At 40.1% G+C, this 19,118-nt stretch overlaps 1 protein-coding gene and 1 long non-coding RNA gene across 2 annotated transcripts in view; one reads left to right on the forward strand and one right to left on the reverse strand.

Annotated features, from left to right (window-relative positions):
* The window catches only part of LOC122329285 (adenosine receptor A1-like), a 4,376-nt gene extending 1,197 nt beyond the window's left edge, over positions 1 to 3,179 (forward strand). Inside the window, exons 2-3 of the mRNA XM_043225510.1 lie at positions 70 to 462; positions 2,339 to 3,179. Of these exons, the coding sequence (XP_043081445.1) occupies positions 70 to 462; positions 2,339 to 3,041 (1,096 nt within the window). The 3' untranslated portion in view covers positions 3,042 to 3,179. The remainder of the gene's footprint in view (positions 1 to 69; positions 463 to 2,338) is intronic.
* A 1,157-nt stretch (positions 3,180 to 4,336) lies between these two features.
* Positions 4,337 to 13,275, reverse strand: LOC122329299. The gene is made up of 3 exons (XR_006247895.1): positions 13,085 to 13,275; positions 9,472 to 9,570; positions 4,337 to 5,842 (listed from the first exon to the last, which is right to left on the reverse strand). It is a non-coding gene; the product is annotated as an uncharacterized LOC122329299 (long non-coding RNA).
* Positions 13,276 to 19,118: the final 5,843 nt, after the last annotated feature.

A 19,118-nucleotide genomic window follows, 5' to 3' on the forward strand; every position in this document is an offset into this window, starting at 1 on the left:
GAGACCCCCAGAGATGCACACTGAAGATCAGGGGTGTGTGTGTGTGTGTGTGTGTGCGTGTGCGTGCAGACCAGATGGTCACAGGCTTCTTCACACTCGACTCAGGCTGGGCTCTGTTTGCTGGTGTCGGTTCGTCCTCATGGCCTGGCTGATCTACACCTCTCTGGAGCTGGTCATCTCCGCGGCCTGCTGCCTGGGGAACGTGCTGGTGGTTTGGGCCGTGTGTTTGAGGCGCACCTTGCGTCAGCCCACCTTCTGCTTCGTGGCGTCTCTGGCCGTGGCTGATTTCCTGGTGGGGGCGGTGGCAGTGCCCCTGGCTGTGCTGGTGGACGGCTGGCTGGAGATCCCGTTCCAGGCCTGTCTGGCGGTCAGCTGTGTGCTGCTGGTGCTGACCCAAGCGTCTGTGCTGTCCCTCCTGGCGATCGCTGTGGACCGATACCTGCGCGTCTCAATACCTCTCAGGTCAGAGCTTACGAAATATATACATATAAAAAAAAAGAATATTATTGTCTCTTCAGAAGACTTTTGGTAGCAATTACTAGCAATTTACTTGCAATTTTGGATTGAAAATTGTTTTAGCCAACATTATAACAGAAAGTCCTAACATTAAGTCACAGAAAACCAATATCTTTTTCAAATCACAGCTTGTATGGCCTTGCACAAAAGAGGCCAACTTTCTGAAATTGGGACTTATACATCAGCTGAATAAATCAGGTTTGTTAGAACAGGACAGTATTTGGTTGAGACACAGCTATTTTACAATCTGAAAAATTAATAAATATTGAGAAATGAGCAAAGCATTTTACTAATCAGTAAGTACGTTTTGATATATTTATGGTAAGAAATGTACAAAATATCTTCATGGAACATAATCTTTACTTAATATCCTAATGATTTTTGGCATAAAAGAAAAATATAATTTTAACCCATATATTGTCGGCTGTTGCTACAAATAATTATGATACTTATGACTGGTTTTGTGGTCCAGGGTCACATGTACAGCCATTAAATAAGACAAACTGTTCTCAGTCCCAAGGTATCTGATCACAATAATAAAAATCGTCCCTAAAATGTTTGTCATGGTCACAAAATTACACCACAGCGATATAATTTCATGATAAAACGTCCATGCCCTTCCTGTCTGCAGATGTTTCTGACTGAAATCATTTTAATCATCGATCCTTTCTAACAGGAAGGTTTTGAATTCTCCGTTTCCTCAGATGTTTCTGACACAGCGATCTTTTAGAGTTATTTTAGGCTCCGTGAATGATGTTCTCACACTTACTGCATTTATCTAAACAATATGCCACTTGTTGACTGTATTCCCAACCGACGTGTAACAGATGCTTTTCCCACGTCCAGAGCTCAATGAGAAACACATAATAACTGACAAACAAAGCAAAGGATCAGGTAACAGGCCTGGGCTGCGTTTCCCAAAATCATTATAATCTTACAGGCACCAAATGGGTGGAGCTAAACAAACTGCAGAACCGGGATTGGTCGACGAATCGTGACTTTCGCAGGGTTTTTAATTTTTCTTTCACTTCCTCCACTCAGCTGTCCATGAGTGTTTTTAATTACTGTTTTAAAAAAGGAGGCTACTTACCAAAGCACTTGATTTTAACTATAGTGTATTTTTAGATGTTATATTACAAGTTAAACTATTTTAAATGGGCTAAACTCTGAACAAATGACCCTGGACCACAAAAGTGTCATAAGTGTCAGTTTTCTTTTAAAAAAGAGAGATTTATACATCTTCCAAAATCTAAATAAATAGGTTTTCTATAGATGTGTGTTTTGTTAGGACTGGACAATATTTGACTGAGATGCAACTATTTGGGAAAAAAATTCTAAATATGTAGAAAGTCACCTTTAAATGTGTCCTTATTAGTTCTCATGCATATTAATAATCAAAAATAGGTTTTATTAATTACGGTATAATTTCAAACGTCTTCATGGAACATAATGTTTATTTTTGGCATATTATTTTGACCCAGCCACTTAAGTTTGGTTTTGTGGTCCAGGGTCACAAGTGTGGAATTATAAATATATTCAAATCCGTGACTTAAATAGCAACGCATCAAAGTATATTTTAGTTCATCAAATGCTGATCAGTTCATTCAGCAGTATGCCTTAAATCGCATATAAAAGACAAAAGAAGAAATTATGAAATTACATCGAAAGAAGTCCCAATTAAGTTGCTCGTGTCAGTGTTCTAAAGCTGAGCTGTTTGCATTTCGATGTAAATTATAATCAGTTCACGCTTAAGTATATTCATTTTATATGAAGTGTTATTTTAAAACTTTTGATGCCCAGTCGACATGCTCTGTGAATGCAGGTATAAAGAGATCGCCACTGAGCGGCGTTCCTGGATTGCAGTGGTCCTGTGTTGGTTGATATCTTGTCTGCTGGGTTTCACCCCTCTCTTCGGTTGGCATAACGGCCATTCCCAGTCCACCTCGCTCCTTAACTCTTCCCAAATCAACTGCACCTTCTTAGCTGTCATCTCCCTGCCCTATATGGTCTACTTCAACTACCTGGGCTGCATCCTGCTCCCATTAGCAGCCATGACCCTTCTTTACGCTCTGGTCTTCTACAGCCTGCGCAAACGCCTCCGGCGGGAAGACCAGACTTCAACACCTGCTGAATCTAAACTAAGGGCCTTTCTGATCAAGGAGAAGAGGCTGGCGTGTTCTCTGGCACTGGTTCTCCTGCTGTTCGCAGCGTGCTGGATGCCTCTGCACGTCATGAATTGCGTCTCGCTTTCGACGGGTCCTCGAGGCGTCCCCCAGATCGCTTTTTATGCAGGAATACTCCTCTCTCACGCCAACTCAGCGGTGAACCCTGTGGTCTACGCCTTCCGTATCGCGAAAATCAGGGAGGCTTACCTGGAGATCTGGAGACGCTACGTACTGTGCTGGAGAGGACGAGGCGACTTCTCAAGTTCTTCATTGAGATCCCAGCCTGGAGAACCGAACACTGGCCATCATTTCCCTCCAACACTGGCAGATGACTCAGGCAGATCCATAATCTCTTCATAATTTCACTCTATGATACAATTCTGAGTAGTGACAATATATTGGAGATATAGGCATCTCATGAAAGTGCATTTAAATAGAATCCCAAATAAAAATAAGAGGTAAATGTCTACTTTGGCGTATATATGCTACTCAGTGGGTAAGATTAGGGTCGCGTCGGCAGCGTGTATCATATGTGCGCCCGATCACGCCGATCACGTGAGTATCATATGCACGTCAAAGTCATTTTTGCACATCAATAACACAAGTCTTTTGTTTTTATTTGGCGTAATATTTATACGCATTTTCACGAGAACGGGCTCCCAATATCGAATTATATCACTGAAAAAGCCTTCAGGAGCTAGAAAGCCGGATGATCACTAGAGGGCGCCACAAGCTTTTACAACGACACGGTGAAGAACGAAGTCGGAATTTCATTAGGTTTTTTGTTTATTTAATAAACATTTAACAGATTGTTCATTTGTTTGTTCGAAAACTAAATAAAGAGGCTGACTACTTTTGTAACGGGAAGGATAAAAAAGAGCTAATGCTAATTATGACTGAGTTGACTCACAATTGCTATTATAACATTCTTAGATATTTGATTGGCGAGAGTTTCACTTTATTCCTTTTTAACATTGTGTGGCTAATCCCTGTCATTTTGTTGACATACTTCATGTGTTCAGATAAAGGCTGTAACACGCAGGGCTTTAGACCAAAGTCCGACTTGACAAGTTTTGTTTTGTTAATATTTGTGCACAGTAACATTTGTTAGCAACCAACTTTGTCGAAAAACTAAATGGATGTTTAAAAACAGGCTATCGAATATAGCATACGACTAACCTTATCAGAGTGAAGAGTTTTGCTTGAATTAAAGGAATAGTTCTGCCAAGGAGTAAATGATGACAGAAATAACATTTTTGAGTCAGCTATTCCTTTAACTTCAAAATATTGACATGTCACCGCTGTATGAAATGTGTTATGTGTATATTGTGTTTGAGTAACATCTATAAGCAAAATTACAGTAACTTTTTCAGTTTGTCTCCATACGGTAGGCTTACTGTAAATATCAAAGTGTCTCTCACAAGGTATATTTTATTGGCAAATATAATTTTCCTCGTAAAAACATCATAAAATTATAAATGGTTCTAAGCTCAAATCTTTTATTCAAAAGCACAATGAACTAAAGTGCTGTGCAGTGTTTGTTTTATGATTTTATAAAGGTTGCGCATCAAATCAATACATACTGCATAATCTGTATGATAACTCTTATAAATCAACTCTTAGAAAAATAAAAATATAATCAAAAAGGCAAAGGATTATTGAACAAAGCTATTTTATTCATAGACCAAACCATATTATGCATACTATTTTTCATTCATCGAAATGCCACATGCATTGTCTGATTGAAACTGAACTTCCTGTCATGATGTGTGAAAATCCTGTTTGATCACGAGCCAACAGAAAAGCTAAATTATTGATTAAGCCATAAATCTGAGCTCTGCAAATCCCTTTTAATCAGATTTTTCTCTTCATATGTAATACTAGATCAGCAAGTTAAGCTGGCAGGGGATGTTGTTCAGGCTTGTTAGGTAAAGAGTTCACAAAACACACACACACACACACAAAGCCGTAAGAGTCTCATTGTGCTTTCACACTCGCAGCTCTTCTGCTGCTGGATTCTCAGCATCATCACCCCAGTCTTCAGCGTGACACGTTCCTTCAGAAATCATGTTAATATATGTTGTGCAAAAGACATTCCTTCTTATTATCGATTGTAAAAAAGGAAGGATTTTTGCAAAGTTACGAATCAAACGGACACTATTGGAGCGCATTATATAATATTTCTACTGCAAAATTGTACGTTTAATTGAATGTGAGATTTCTTTTGTATCTAACTGTGAAACTTACTAGCAATTTCTGATAGACAATAGTTTCTACATGCTTCAGGATTCTCAGACGAGCAGAAAAAGAACGGGACGGCATTTATGTTAGAGAAATCATTTGTAAGTTTGGATTGTTAAAATGCATCTTAGCTGAAATTCATTTAAAAAACGTACTGTCCCCAAACCTTTTAAATCATAGTGTAAATTACATGACCTTTACAACCAAATATTTATTAATCTATGCAGGACATAACCAAAAAGCATTAAGTGCGGATAAACTGCTTAACTCGTCTTGATTCAGTCTTTTCCTGCTTCAAAAAAGGCTATGCCGCAAATTACTGTTGATAAATAGGTCTGTAGGGCATTTTCGCCATATTTTGCGACGACTACAGTATCCGTTGCTGTGTATGCAGACAGCGTAAATGTTGCCTCCTGAAAACATGGATGCTGAAATAAGCACGCTGTTTGCACGCTGTGGTTATATTCATAGTTCATGCGGTGTGAAGCAGGCCGTAAAGTTTAAGCAATATTTAAGCTCCAGGGATTTTCCACTAGCTGGCAGACAGCTGGCACAACAAGGAAGGCAATAGACTGTATAGTTATCACCTGAACAGGGTTTGATCCCTCCCACCAAACTATACAACCTACTACCTCACCCTGTCAAGACACCAAAGGGCAATCCCATCGCCTGACACGCTTGCGTACGTATGAAGTCAACATGACACGTCAATCCCAACCCTGTAACGTGAGCGATCATCCTCACTGGATGAATGCAGGCACTTGTTTGTGGATGTTTTGGCTGTCGCCTTAGGAAAGACAGTAGATTGTATAGTTATCTCAATGAGAGAGCGCAGGGCTCCACAACTATTCAATCTACTACCTCAGCCCCAAGGACAGCAGAACAGATGTCAACCAGTCAGAAAGCCGACCGCTGGATTCCTGCGGAGAGAAAGACGCTGGTTAGCACAACTATAAAGTCTTGACTGCACAGAACAGTTTGAGCCAGTGTTGCAATGCGTACACGTACATTTATCCACTTGAAAAAAGACGTGTGCTTGATTATACTGAAGCTATACTTGTAGTGTATTTGAAATCTTAAAGCATATTTTAAAATACAAGCATACGAACTATGGCCTAATCCTGGTTTAGGCTAATCCCCGTCTGTGAAACCGGGCCATATAGATGTAGTTTAGTCATACCTAAGTGTGTCAAAAGTTTAATTAATATAAACTATAATGCAATTTCATTGAATTGTAAATAACATTAAGTGTCTGAAATCACTGCATTAAGTTCACACTTAAAGATTTACTTCTGAAGTCATTTTTATTTTACAAAGGTGCATATTCGACAAGAGTGGACGTGTAAAGATTACTTTAAACAATTAAAACACTTTTTTAAAAAATATTTATTATGTGCTTAAGATATACACCATGTTTTAACTTACACACTATTTAAAATTAAGAAAGGAAATGAATAATCTTCCGGCATTTTTAATGTGAAGACCTCTTATTCTGCTAGGACACCATATGTGAACTTGAGGAGAATCGAATTCACACATCCACTAAAGTCACCTTGACACCAGCTGGTTAAAAGTTATTTCAAGTGAAGTTAGTTAGACGAGAAAAGCCTGTGCAGCATTTGTTTGTGATGCCACTTGGTTTAATTTTTATTCTCTAAATCGAAGTGTCAAAACGAGTTCAAACTGGCGCCACAGTATTTTAAGGCATCGCCGGTCTGAATCAGTCATATAGATCTCAGAGCTGCTTATTTCTATGCAGTTGCAGAAAGACAACAGCAGATTAAAGCTTGGCATCTGTGTTCACCAGACTCAAGTCATCGGCGCTTATTTGAGTCGGAAAAACGATCAAATGCGGAAAAGACTAGGGAACTGTGAGGAGTTGAACCAGGATGCAGGCTAAAGGGAAGCGCTAATTTTGAAAGCCAAAGAAATTACTCACTCATTCTAGCGAGGCTGGCATTGGATCATGAAGGAAAAAAAGTCTTGATCCTTCGCCAGGAATTCGCGCCCGTTTTGCCAAAAACTGAGCTCATTCCAACAAGACAACATTGCGTAAGCTACGCTTTTGAAGTAAACATACGATGTAAAACATGGCTTCCTCAGCTGTCTCCTGTAGCTTTAACAAAGCTGATTCTGCTATTCCGCACAGCAAAATAGAGGGGAAACAAAATGGCGTCATTTCGGCCATTTTAGGGTGCGAGTGCTGTGCATTCCTTGCAACCTCTGCGAGGTGTGCCTGAAAAACCCATTCACGCGTTCACTGTTCTCAGAGGCTGTTTGCAAGAGCAAGGGTCTCCCTCTCGACGCACTGAAGGACGCCTGGCATCAGTACAACCACAAGAAAGCCAAGATTCATCCTCGAGTCAATAGCGTGCTTTCACACACAACAAAACGAACAGATATGCTGTGGAAGTCATCTGCTTCTGGACCCCCGTTAGCATGCTAGCATACGTGACGAAGCTAAACATCTCTAAACATCAGCACTCTAACCTAGTAGCATCCAGCTAAATCGGTTTCTCAGTTTGTGAATGTTGCTGCTTTACAACCCACGTATCCGTAGGCTACCCTTTCGCAGCAACGTCCAGAGACGCGAAACATTAGCAAAATGCCGATAAAAGCAGTTATTGTGTGGCGTTGAGAGGTGGAGCATGTCTGTTTTGCATAAATAAACATGCAAATCTCTTCCAGACATTGACTTTCGGCAATTTGTTAACATACAAAAGTCCTCTTAGCTAATTAGCATACACATGCTCTTTCTGGCCCATTTGGCAGGACATTGATTGAAAAGTTTTGGCACAAGACGCAGTCTGCTGAATCACAAAGAGATGGCATGCTGTGCCAACTCGGATTTGCTAACTTTTCGGTAAAGGTCAGGTCAGAAGCTGTGTAGCAAAAACACGCTGAACTCTTATCAGCTATGTGGTTCATCAGGTTGTGCATTTTATACAAACACCATCAGTAACGACACACAACTGCAATGTAATCAAAGAAAAATGTAGGCATTAGCATTTTGCGTGTTTGATGTACTGGCTATTCTAGAGCTGCTTCTTTAGTCGAGGACAACGTTTGATGCCTCGCCCGTGAAAGAGGAAAATATGCTAATATGGTTTTGACAGATGTGGCATTTGGATCATTTTAGATTACATGGGGAACTAGTCTTCCCTTCTGTTCCCCTATATGCGGTAATCGCGTTGATGGAGACTAACCAGTGCTTTTGGTCCTTTGCCAGGTATTAAGGTCCATTTTAGTGCAGCTTAGATTTTTTCATATGTAAATGACCTCTTTAGTTGTGTTTTAAAAATATGTAATGCTAATGCTAATGCAAATTAGACACAAATGCCCTGATTTTTACGGCATGGGTATTTAAGAGAGCATTAGAGATTATCTGTTGCTTTCAGCGTAGATAGTGTGGGTGGAATTGAAAACGCAATCGTGAGATACCATAAAATACAAGCGCATATGTAAAAAGTGGCTATATTAGGTAGACAACACTTCATTAAATGAATTCAGGCAATAGTTTGCAGTAATGAGCTCACAAATGTTAAGTATTTGTATAAAAAAAGTACACCTAATTGTACTAAGAGAATCATCTAAAAGAATGATAAGAGCTAAATGCTAATGACAAATTATGACCACACCCTAACACTACAGTATTGTAAGGAGATTTCCCCTAAGTGATTGAAATGTGACTTTAATTGCCTGCTAAATTTGACACTTAAGTAGATGACATGTTTAATAAATAACACCGCTACTAAAGCGGCATGCCAAAAATTGTTTTTTAGATTAACTCTGAAAAAAGCCTATTAAAAATTAGGTTATATTTAATAATGGAATTGAAATTAGATTATTGATTCATTTTAGAATGGTAAAATGTTTCTGCATGCATAAATATTAAAAAGCAAGCCCCGTAAACTAAATGCATGCAGGCTTGTTACACAAAGTCGTAGCATTAACATCAACAACTTAGCTCTTACAAATCTGCTTGTAATACTTCATAGCATTGTAGGCATTAGTGTCCTTATGTTAATAATTCAACATGTTTATTCATTTTAAATCAGCTTTAGCTTATAGCCTAAATATGGCGCCAGATTAATAACCGAATAAGTTAATAACTGTCACGGCACGCATTTTTGTCAAAGACTTCGCACTGTATTATGTATTAAGCAACTTAATCTGAATGAGTTTACAGTTGCCCTGTGCAGACGAAATGGTCTTTTTCCAAATCTAGTGAACTTGCAATCTATTGCCTACATAGGCGGTACTATAAGTGACTGATGTGGAAGACTGTGGAAGTCACTAACTCGACTCAAGACTGATTTCAGTTGAGTCTGGTGTTAGCATGTGGCTAAGCTACCGCTCTACTACACTTTAAAATGCACACTACAATACTGAGTAAAATATTTTAGATTAATTTTTAGATGTTTTATTTAATGGCATCAATCTTTGAAAAATCATTAAACCTGCAATGCATTCTGGGTTTAGCTTCTCACTGAAGGACTCATGCAATGCATTACAATTCTCAGAATCTAGCTAAAGTGGAGTATCTTACCTTTTTGGAACAGCCTTCATATCAGGAGAGCACATGTGATGACTTAAAAGTGCTTCCTACGTAGGCAGCTCACTAGGATTTGGAAACGAGCCAGTGCCTCTAACACATGAAAAACATCACAAAGGTTAAATGGATCTTTGCTTAATATCCCACACTGTGATACATGACAAAACCCGCCATTAAACGAACGTTAAATGTTAAAATATATTCCTCTACCAAGAAACAGCGAAATGGCTGCCATTTTTAATTGCCTGCATTTGTTTACGCATCATCTATGCCTTGCCGCTTCTTGGCGTAATCATATACCAAGCATTTTATAGCCAGAAAGGATCATCTTACTTCCCTGTCTGAGGGTTTTGCAAATCAGAAAGAGGTAAACAAATCAGATCAACAAAAGGCCTTCTATCTTACCTAGCGATCAAAGGACACAGCCGTTAGCCCTTGTGACCGTCCAATCGCAGGGAGGTAAACAGGCAAATCAATTAGCCTGCTGAACGCCTCCCACTGCGTTATGGTTGCCAAGACCATATGTGCTTACGATATTCGCTGAAATCGTACACCGAAAATGGCTATCGATAACCAAGCATCAGATCCACGAAACCGGCTGACTGTTTGGCACGAGCTCAGCGATTGAGAAATTGATACATATTCTTGTTTTCATTTTAATTCTCTCCCCTCCTTTCTGTCGCCGAGTCCCTGAGTCTGGTGCCAAGAAAGGGGCAGTGCCTGTATGCCAGGCTGAATTTCAATGAACGGAGAAGAGGGTGGTGGGTAGAGCCTTGAAGGGTGGGGGATGTTGGCAGAGGAAGAGTATAGGAGGCCACATTTAAAAAATAAAAAATACGGAACTTGAGACGATGCCTTTGTGAAACGATAATTTAACGTAGGAGGGGAGCTTCCCCGTTGAAACTCCCTTTGGCATCCGTATAACCGTAAATCAAGGAAAACATGAGATAGGGTACGAACAAACAATGCATGTTTCGTGTCTACTATTAATAGTAATGTTGCTATCTCATCTGTAATCCTTTGTTTGTAGACCAGCATACCATTGAGTTCTAGCATCGTAGCATTAGCTTTATTTCTTAACATGAAACATATTTTTCATTCGTATGAATCATCGTACGGTTTCCCTGAACTACATTCAGCAACACTTTTCTTCCTGTTCCAGTCACTGTACGTGTGACAGCTATTGCGTCCGCGTCTGCTTTAAGAGTTAATCCATAACTCTTTGGAAATGTCATTAATCACTTTGCTTATGATCTCCTGTCATCAACCTACACCAGAGAGAAACGCCCTTAAAGCAAAAATAGCGGTCCCCAAAAAACAGGAAGTTGGGCTTGGCTTGACCTTGGTTGACTCTGTCACGCGGTCTCCGGAGAGCCTGCTGTTACTCATCGAAACTCGACGATAAGGATTCTGCCTTGCCTTGTTTATACAAAGACCTTGCAGATTAGACTTAGATCTCTGCCCCCGTCTGGGGCCATGTAACTAATAGGCCCGAGCATATGCTGCGTGTCTGCGCATTTTCAGCGTGTTTTCTCACCTGCAGTAAATTTTCTGCTTTCGTTCGAAACGCTTCGTCCAAATAAAACTTTCAAAATACTTAGAGATTACGAAACCGCTGCTGTTCTCGGGCTGTTCCAGTAAGAGGTTGTAGATTTGGTTGTGCATGCAGCGAAATCGAAGTATTTTTAGGGTTAAACGGTGTTTGTTTTGAAACTTCCTGTTTGCTAATGTGGGGTCGGAGCCCAGAGTGCATCTGATTGTCAGCTACAGTAAATGTAGGAGGGAGTGGAGCTGTATGGGAAAGAGGGGGGAAAAAAAGAGGGAGCGAGAGAAAATATGACGCTACATGATAAGTTCATCTGAGGAGAACAGGGGGTGGAGGAAATGCTCTCCTTTTCCTCCCTCCCTCGCTCCACTTTTTTCCTGTTGCCATCTCTCTCTGTCTTTGAGCAAAATAAACATGTATATGCAAACTTTTGTGCTTCTCTTGGTTTTAGCTTAAAAAGCAGCAAATTACCTGCCCTCTTTCCTTCTGCTGACGAGCAATAAAAAGAACATTACTCAAGAAAAATCCTTGCTCTAAAGCTAAATCATCAGATATCAGCACATCATGGGTTGTTTAAACCTAACAGCACCATTTTTTTCACAGCTTTTCCATAACTGATTGCACGTGGAGAGCCGATCTGATGTTAAATAATGATATGTTTAAAAACGTTGCTGTTATTTGAAGGAGACTCCATTAAAAAGTCCTCAAAAATCCTTTAAAGTAAAATACACTTAGTACAGTAGTACACAAACACGTGGCACGTCGACGCCATCTTGAGAGCTTTTCTTTGTAATTTTTTTTTAAACAAAGATTTAAATCAAATTCATCAATGCAGTTTTAATGCCATTAAATGGCGGCGTAATTTCGTCCTAGTTATAACAGCCTCGTAATAAAAAAGATGTCACCTTTTCAAAAGAATCAGATCTCATCGATTGCTCATCCCATTTTAAAGGAATTAACTGTGAATTTGACAAAAAGGAACTAAATATAAACATAATCGTTGCACTGATGGATTGTCACCACACTAACATTATGATCAATAGCTAAAATTTAGTCTTTAATTGTTTCATTTTATACAAACCTTAAATTAGAATAAAACACCTGTTTGTTGCATCCTGTCTGTAATATTTCATCAGTATTTCATTCAGTTACATCTGCCGATCTGTGTAACAAATGCCATTTAGTGAAGAATTTTATTCAGTTAGGTCCCAATTTCATTATTTTCTCTCCCAAACTAGTTCTATTTTGTTTTCGTTTTTGCATTTGTGTATTTCGCCATTGCAAATACAACAGAAAAAAAAGCATTCAAATAAAAACAAGTCAAGCATTTCGAAAGAATACCTACTGAATATAAAGAGTATTTTACAACGCTCTTATACTGTATACTCAATACATGAAATCTAAACCTTCTTAAATGCACTATTTCTGCCACAGGTTCCTCACTGGTACTTTCTTTTTAAAGAAATAAATCACTCAAAACTAACCGTAATCTATTGTTCAAAAATAAAAGACAATTTAAGGGATGTAAAACATATTTTTGACTACAGTGTAATTTATAGGCCATCCTCGAAACACTAGCATCATATCCAAACACAACACTGTGTTAATTTCCTCCAAAAACATTTAGGTAGCAGCCAAACACTATTTGTAAGTTGAAAATCATTAAAATCCTTAACAAACACAAACCCAAAGTCACAAAACTAAAGGGACGTGCAAGCTATCTGAAGGAACGCGTATGCTCATCGTGAAAATAACTTTCGAAAATATCAACAAAAAGATATCTATTGTTAATAGATCCGAGCCTAAAAAACATTTCTCAAATGTACATCAACAATCATTTCGTCCGAAAGTCGTTTATGTGGTAGAAATGGCGGAATCCGAAGCATGGACTCAGGGGTAAAGCAGACACGTTTACAAGAGGAAGACAACAGTGAACAAGAGAGCCAGAGCTGCTGAGTGAAAGAATCGACATTGATGCTTTACGAGAATCTCTTAAAAAAGTGGCAGAATAATCTACGGGGCATTCGATTAAGTATGAAAGCGAGAAAAAAAGCAGAATACCTGCAGACTAGAAGCTTCAACGTCAAAGAACACAAGGCAGGGTCATGGCGGCGAGAAGAGTAGACTCTTGCATACACTACGCCTATCTCGGAAAGAGAGACCTAGAAACGTGCTACCACCAAACATGCTCTTCCACGGGGTTGTGGCTGAAGAAAGAGCACATACAGCGGCCTCCGTTTCACCCGCCTCACCACGAGCTCTTTCTCCTGCCCACTTTGGCACAGGATGCGGAAGTGAAAGACAGAAACTGAGAGAGGGAGAGGAGGTGGAGAAAGAAAGGGAGTTTGAGTAACGTAAAACAAATCAGAGATCAAGACGAGAAGGTTTGCCGTGCCGAAAATCACAAAGTGCCTATAAAGGTACAGTTGCCAAACTATAACCAAGCAAAACGTGACACACTAGATTTTACGGGAATGCAAGAGGGTCAACTTGTACCCCGACTTGCCAGTATCACCAAGTACACAGTCTGGAAAACAAGGGCTCAGAATTGATTATTCAAGGGAAACACTTGATCAGTCCAGTAGAAGAGGCGAGAAACACCAGAGCAGGTTAATACTTACTTGCCCTTTAGCCAAAGCATGTGACCGACCCCTTCAGCAATTAGTCAATGCTTTCGGTGTTTTTTTAAGGAATATAAATAACCCTCCTGAAAGAAGCTTGAGAGGATGAAGAGTTGATTTTTCTCTCCCCTGGGAATGCAATGATTGCCTTTGTCAGCATTTGGCATCTGTCCCAGGTAGTTTGAGCCTTCGAGTTATAGTCCTCGCTAATCATTACACACATCCAGAGGCTGTTCTGTCACCGCCTGCGTTTTGGATTTCTTGAAACATGACATGAGTGGACCGTGCTACTTCCTCAAAGAGTCTCTAAACACACCTCACTCGGGTAATCTCATTTTGCCTGACTGATTCAGTTGGTTTTATGACTCACCTTGTGTTTGACAGCGTCATCAAGTTGCACTTTGCATGCAGTCATTTATTTAAGTAGCGAAACGCTATGCAAATAGGCTCTGAGAGAAGTTACTGCAAATTCCAGCGGAGTCATAACGCTAGAAGTTGGTGAGGTCCTCAAGTCCTTATCATGAAAGAGGAAGTGACTGCAACGTTTCATTTGTTGCGGGTCTTCTTCCTGTGCCAGAAAGCTCTGATGTAAAAACAGGAATACGCTTTATAGTACGCAGATGGCATCTTGTCAAATGAGTCCACGTTTGTCCCGTCTGCTCTCAGGCAGTGTCCTGGGCAGCACAGCGCGTGACGTCACCGCTCCTTTGTTATTGATGCATTTACATATTTCTCATTTACTGAACTCGCTGAACTCTTCACTTCCTAGCACATCCGTTCCCTGTTCAGTCCTCCCAGAGAGAGAGCGAGAGAGAAAAAACATCTCTTTTAAACATCTTTTTTCGAATGGCGCCTTGCCAAAGTTGGGGAGCGTGAAAGCACAGAAGGAAATCCTTGATGCAGTGCCTTGGTTTGCAGACGCTACAAAGATTTATTTTGCTCTTTTTCCCCTCTCCTACAAATTTGCTCCCCATGTCTCTTCCTGTCGAAGTGAGGAGGCTGTAAAAGTTTCAGCTGCGCCGGCAGAGGCTGTCTCATTTGGCAGCAGTTCAAAACAGCATTGCTTGCTTCCAAAAGCCAGTCTGCTTGCCAGCCGGGCGAGTTTGAAAAAGGCCACGCTACACTCCGCCCATGTTTGGGAGAGCGAGAAATAGAGAGAGAGAGAGAGAGAGAGAGAGAGAGAGATGGGAAAAGCTACGCGCCACGGCTCAGCCCTTCCCACTCTGCCTTACTTGGCAGAGCAGCTTTTTACAGGATAGGGGGGAATCTAGGTCAGACGCTGTGTGCCTGTTGTGGGACAGATCAGAACACCTTTTCATGTGTGTGAGGTGTACACCTCCCTGGGCACTTACCGTTTCCTGCACATGCCATCCTGTCCAGCTCGGTTACTCCCGTACAGTAAAGCGTACCTTTCAAAAGACCCTCGGTCCACCTGCGCCTGGCGCTTTCAAAGAAGAGTCTGTGCTCTTGCGTTCTGTGTAATGCATGTGCCCGGAAACGCTTGGACGGGATGGGCTGTGATGCCTGTGCGCTGATTGTTTTTCTGCGTGTTTGTTTTGGGTCTGTGGCTCCGGAGTCATCTCACTTTCCAACCTGAACTGTTGACATTGGCTTTTGGGTGCACTCCGCAGGTGTTAGCATTGCATAAAAAAAACACAGAGCGCCGCTCAGAATGACTGATGGAAGGTCTGAGCAGCTGACTGTCACATTTTGTGTTCGGCTCTACCTGCAGAGCTTGTTTTAAACAAGTTCTTGTCGCTCATACGTAGTTCCCTTTTTTCTAGATTGTTTATTTTACTTTCCGTGAGGCCAGTGCGTTTGGAGATGATGACTTGCACTTTTGCGATATTTATAAATGTTTGATGGCAAAAGATAAGGTTTTGAATCATAAACTATGTTATGATTTCTACTAACTGGCGTTTATAGCACTGTCAGCACTTACACACTTAAGCACAATAAAACTAATGTTTGGGAGAGAATATTTGGGGCGACAAACATTGCTTCAAATACACACCTGCATGCACAACTTCTTGACTTCTCTATGACAATCAGGTGTCAGAAACTAAAAGTTGCATTGCGCTTTGTTTATTAAAGTATTTCTGCTTTTTTGAATATGCCACCTACTGTCAGAGAATGAATTAGCATTTTCTAACACTTTAGTTCAGGGACCAATTCTAATGATCGACTTGTTGTTCATCAGCTTGCTTATTACCAGCATATTAATGGTTATTTTTTAAGTGCTTAGAAATCCCTTTAATCCGACCCCATACCTTAACTACAACCTTACTAACTTACTAACAACCTTACTAGAAGCAAATATAGGAGTTTATTGAAGCAAAATGAGACAATAGTTAGTAAATACTGACAACTACTCCACAAACTAATGCATATCCACATTTTTATTCAGCCTGCAAGACTCTTTTTTGGGCATCGCTCTGAACCGATGATTTGCATGCAAAGGCCAAACATTCATGTACATTAGTATACATTTACATTACTGGCTGCTTGATTCCAAGCTGAGAGCTCAACCATTCATCATATACAGCAGAGCAACAGGACATCATTTGCTTCCAGTGTATGTACATAGACAAATCAGGAAACTTTAAAGGAAGTGATGCTTCCTGTGTATTTTTAATGCATTTGCCTCTTTAGATGTCTTTCTATTTCAGCTCCATTCGTAAATATTCAAACACGATCCTCTAAATGGAACATAACTTTGCCTTGAGAGACGTCCACCACAAATTCTTTCATTGCCCACTTCATCAAAGGACCAGCCTCCTCCTGCTCTGTCCACCTGACATATTTCTGAAATATGAAGCTGTGAAGCAGTCCTAAGTGCCACGCTGAAAGCTCTGTTGGAGTGCTTAAGAGAGTGAAGTGGTCCTCACTCTTTTCAGTGAGTGTGGTGGAAGTGTATTATCATTGGTGGAAAAACATACCCGAGCAGCAGTTAATCTACTACATGTGATTTGAAATGTAAATGGTGGCAAGTCAGGTGTTCTGTTATGAAAATTAACCATTGTTGTACTACAGATAAAACCAAAATCCAGAAACCATAACCACAAATTAACCATGGTTGTGCTATTTGCAGTACAGCTGTGGCTATTCAAATAATAATCAGTACATCAAAAAAAACATGGGTAGGCCTACTACAGTTTTAGCATGATAAAAAAAGGTGGCTTATTTTATTAGGGTTGTTCTGGTTGGGAAAAAAAACTATGCTAAATGGTTACAATAAAATGTAACTTTGCTACTAAATTACTACAAAGTTAAATGAGAGTTAAAAATGCTTTGGCATTTATTGTTGTTGATGCCAGTCTAATCAAACTTGTTTGTATTTTTACAAAAACCAAATGTCTCTATCCTGGAAATCTTGAACAAAAAGTAAGGTAAAAGAATACAACATAAATTACATAAAAATACAGGTAAATGGACTACAAATTGGTGCAGCATGAAGTCACAGAAATTAAAAAAAGTACAGAAATATATATACAGATTCGCTCACGATTCATAACATATTACATTCATATTCGTTTTAACTGTAATAATATTCGAGAGAAGATTGTGTGGTGACTTCCTTACAATTGATCCTTTGCAGGGGGTTTGACTGAACTCTGAATCTGACAGATAAACCAGTTATCTTTTTGTGGTTGAAACAACCTGCTAATGTTGATTCATGATTATTTCCTGCTAAAACTAGTGCAGAGGGTGAGATGATCATTCACACATGCCCCTCGAACTGAGTCACTACCACGATCTGTCACGACTCATCAAAGAGCCACAAGATTAATAGTTATTAACGGTTACATTTCTTACAAAATGACAACATTTGAAAGCTGAAACTTTGTTTCGTAGCAAAAGAAACCTTGCTCTGTCTTGTCTGTCATTGCGTTGTCAGTTTCCTCTTTGCTCGGCGATGAATTTTCACTACGTGTGGAGTGAGCGCCGTACCTTGACATAGCAACAGTAACCAAGGGGGCCTAGTTTGAGGCATCTCGTGACGCCAGCCACCAAACACTAGCATTAAGAGGCGTTTTAGTTAGCACAATCCCATTTGCGTGATAAAAGCCAAGCTACTATTGTCTGCATTTAAACGCACATAAAGTCAAAGTAATAGAACCGACATGAAAACGTTACGGCTAGCATGCACGGGCATGTTCAGTCTTCTTAGCACTCTAGTACAGAAGGTGACACTGCACGAGCCTGGCAGGTTCAGCTAAGGACACTGATTTTCAGTTGGCTGTTGGGTCAAAGTGAAGTATAATAAAATGCCCCGTCGTTCAAGAGCAGGATAAATACATAGCTGAGTATGTGTTTGAGACGGGCTCAATAGTGTCTCTGTACAAACAACAGAGCAGCCGATTGTCCTGGTTATTGCCAGTTACTAATCAACAATGGCCCCGCCTGTAAAACCCCGGTCAAGTCAGGACACATGTCTCTCTAACCCAGATTCTCAGAGGGAGAGACAGAGCTCGGAGAAATAGCTACATCACAACACGCCACCCCGATCCTGAGGGCTTCGTGTTATTGCAACACTGAACGTGTGTCATGATGTTGCTTTGAAACCTGCCAAACACACCCTAAAAATGTAGGAAGGCTGAAGGTGACGATCTATAAAAGTAAAATATAGTGACATTTAATGTTTTAATATGGCTTCTTTATATGCTCCACAGAGCTGAGGCCGGTATAGGCCGTCTGTGTTTACTGAAATGAGTCCCTGTAGTTTGTTTGTGGCTTCAGTGCAGCTTGGGACACTAACAAGCAGACATTTTCCAAAATGCTATAAAGCCATAATATTTGCATGCGCTGTATAAAAAAAAATCCATAAAGTATTAATGTTACATTTGTACTCACTCTCTTCCCTCTAAGACGTAGATGAGTTTGTTTCTTCATCAGAACAGATTTGGAGATATGTAGCATTACGCTCATCAATGGATCCTTTTCAGTGAATGGGTGCCGTCACAACGAGAGTCCAAACAGCCGCACTAATCCAGTCTGTCAACTAATGCTTTTTGACTTGAAAAAACTGTGTGTTTGTAAGAAATAAATCCATCATCAACTTCAAACTGATTTCCTTCATCTTGTCTGAGTCAGGAGAGAAATATGTGGGGATAAATGCTTGGTTTAAATATGAAACTTGGTCCAGAGCAGCTCTGTTTGTGGGTGGATTTTAATATGAGAGGACAACCAGAGATGGACTTTTTCACCAAAGGAAGTAAGATATGGAATATATAGATACGTATTATTTTAGCTGAAAGTGGTTTCAATTGGAGCCATTTCTTGTGGATTACTGGGATGTTTTATCATCTGTGCGGACTCTTATTCTGACGGCACCCATTCACTGCAGAAGATCCACTGGTGAGCGTGGGCTGATAAACCTAATGCTGTCGTTTTAGTCCATAACAGCGAGGAAAACACAATTATTTTAATCTCTAGAGTAGACTGTTTCTTGCATTCTTTATTGCAGCTTGTGG

This window comes from Puntigrus tetrazona, chromosome 23, assembly GCF_018831695.1.
Source record: "Puntigrus tetrazona isolate hp1 chromosome 23, ASM1883169v1, whole genome shotgun sequence".
In the NCBI taxonomy this organism is placed as follows: Eukaryota; Metazoa; Chordata; class Actinopteri; order Cypriniformes; family Cyprinidae; genus Puntigrus; species Puntigrus tetrazona.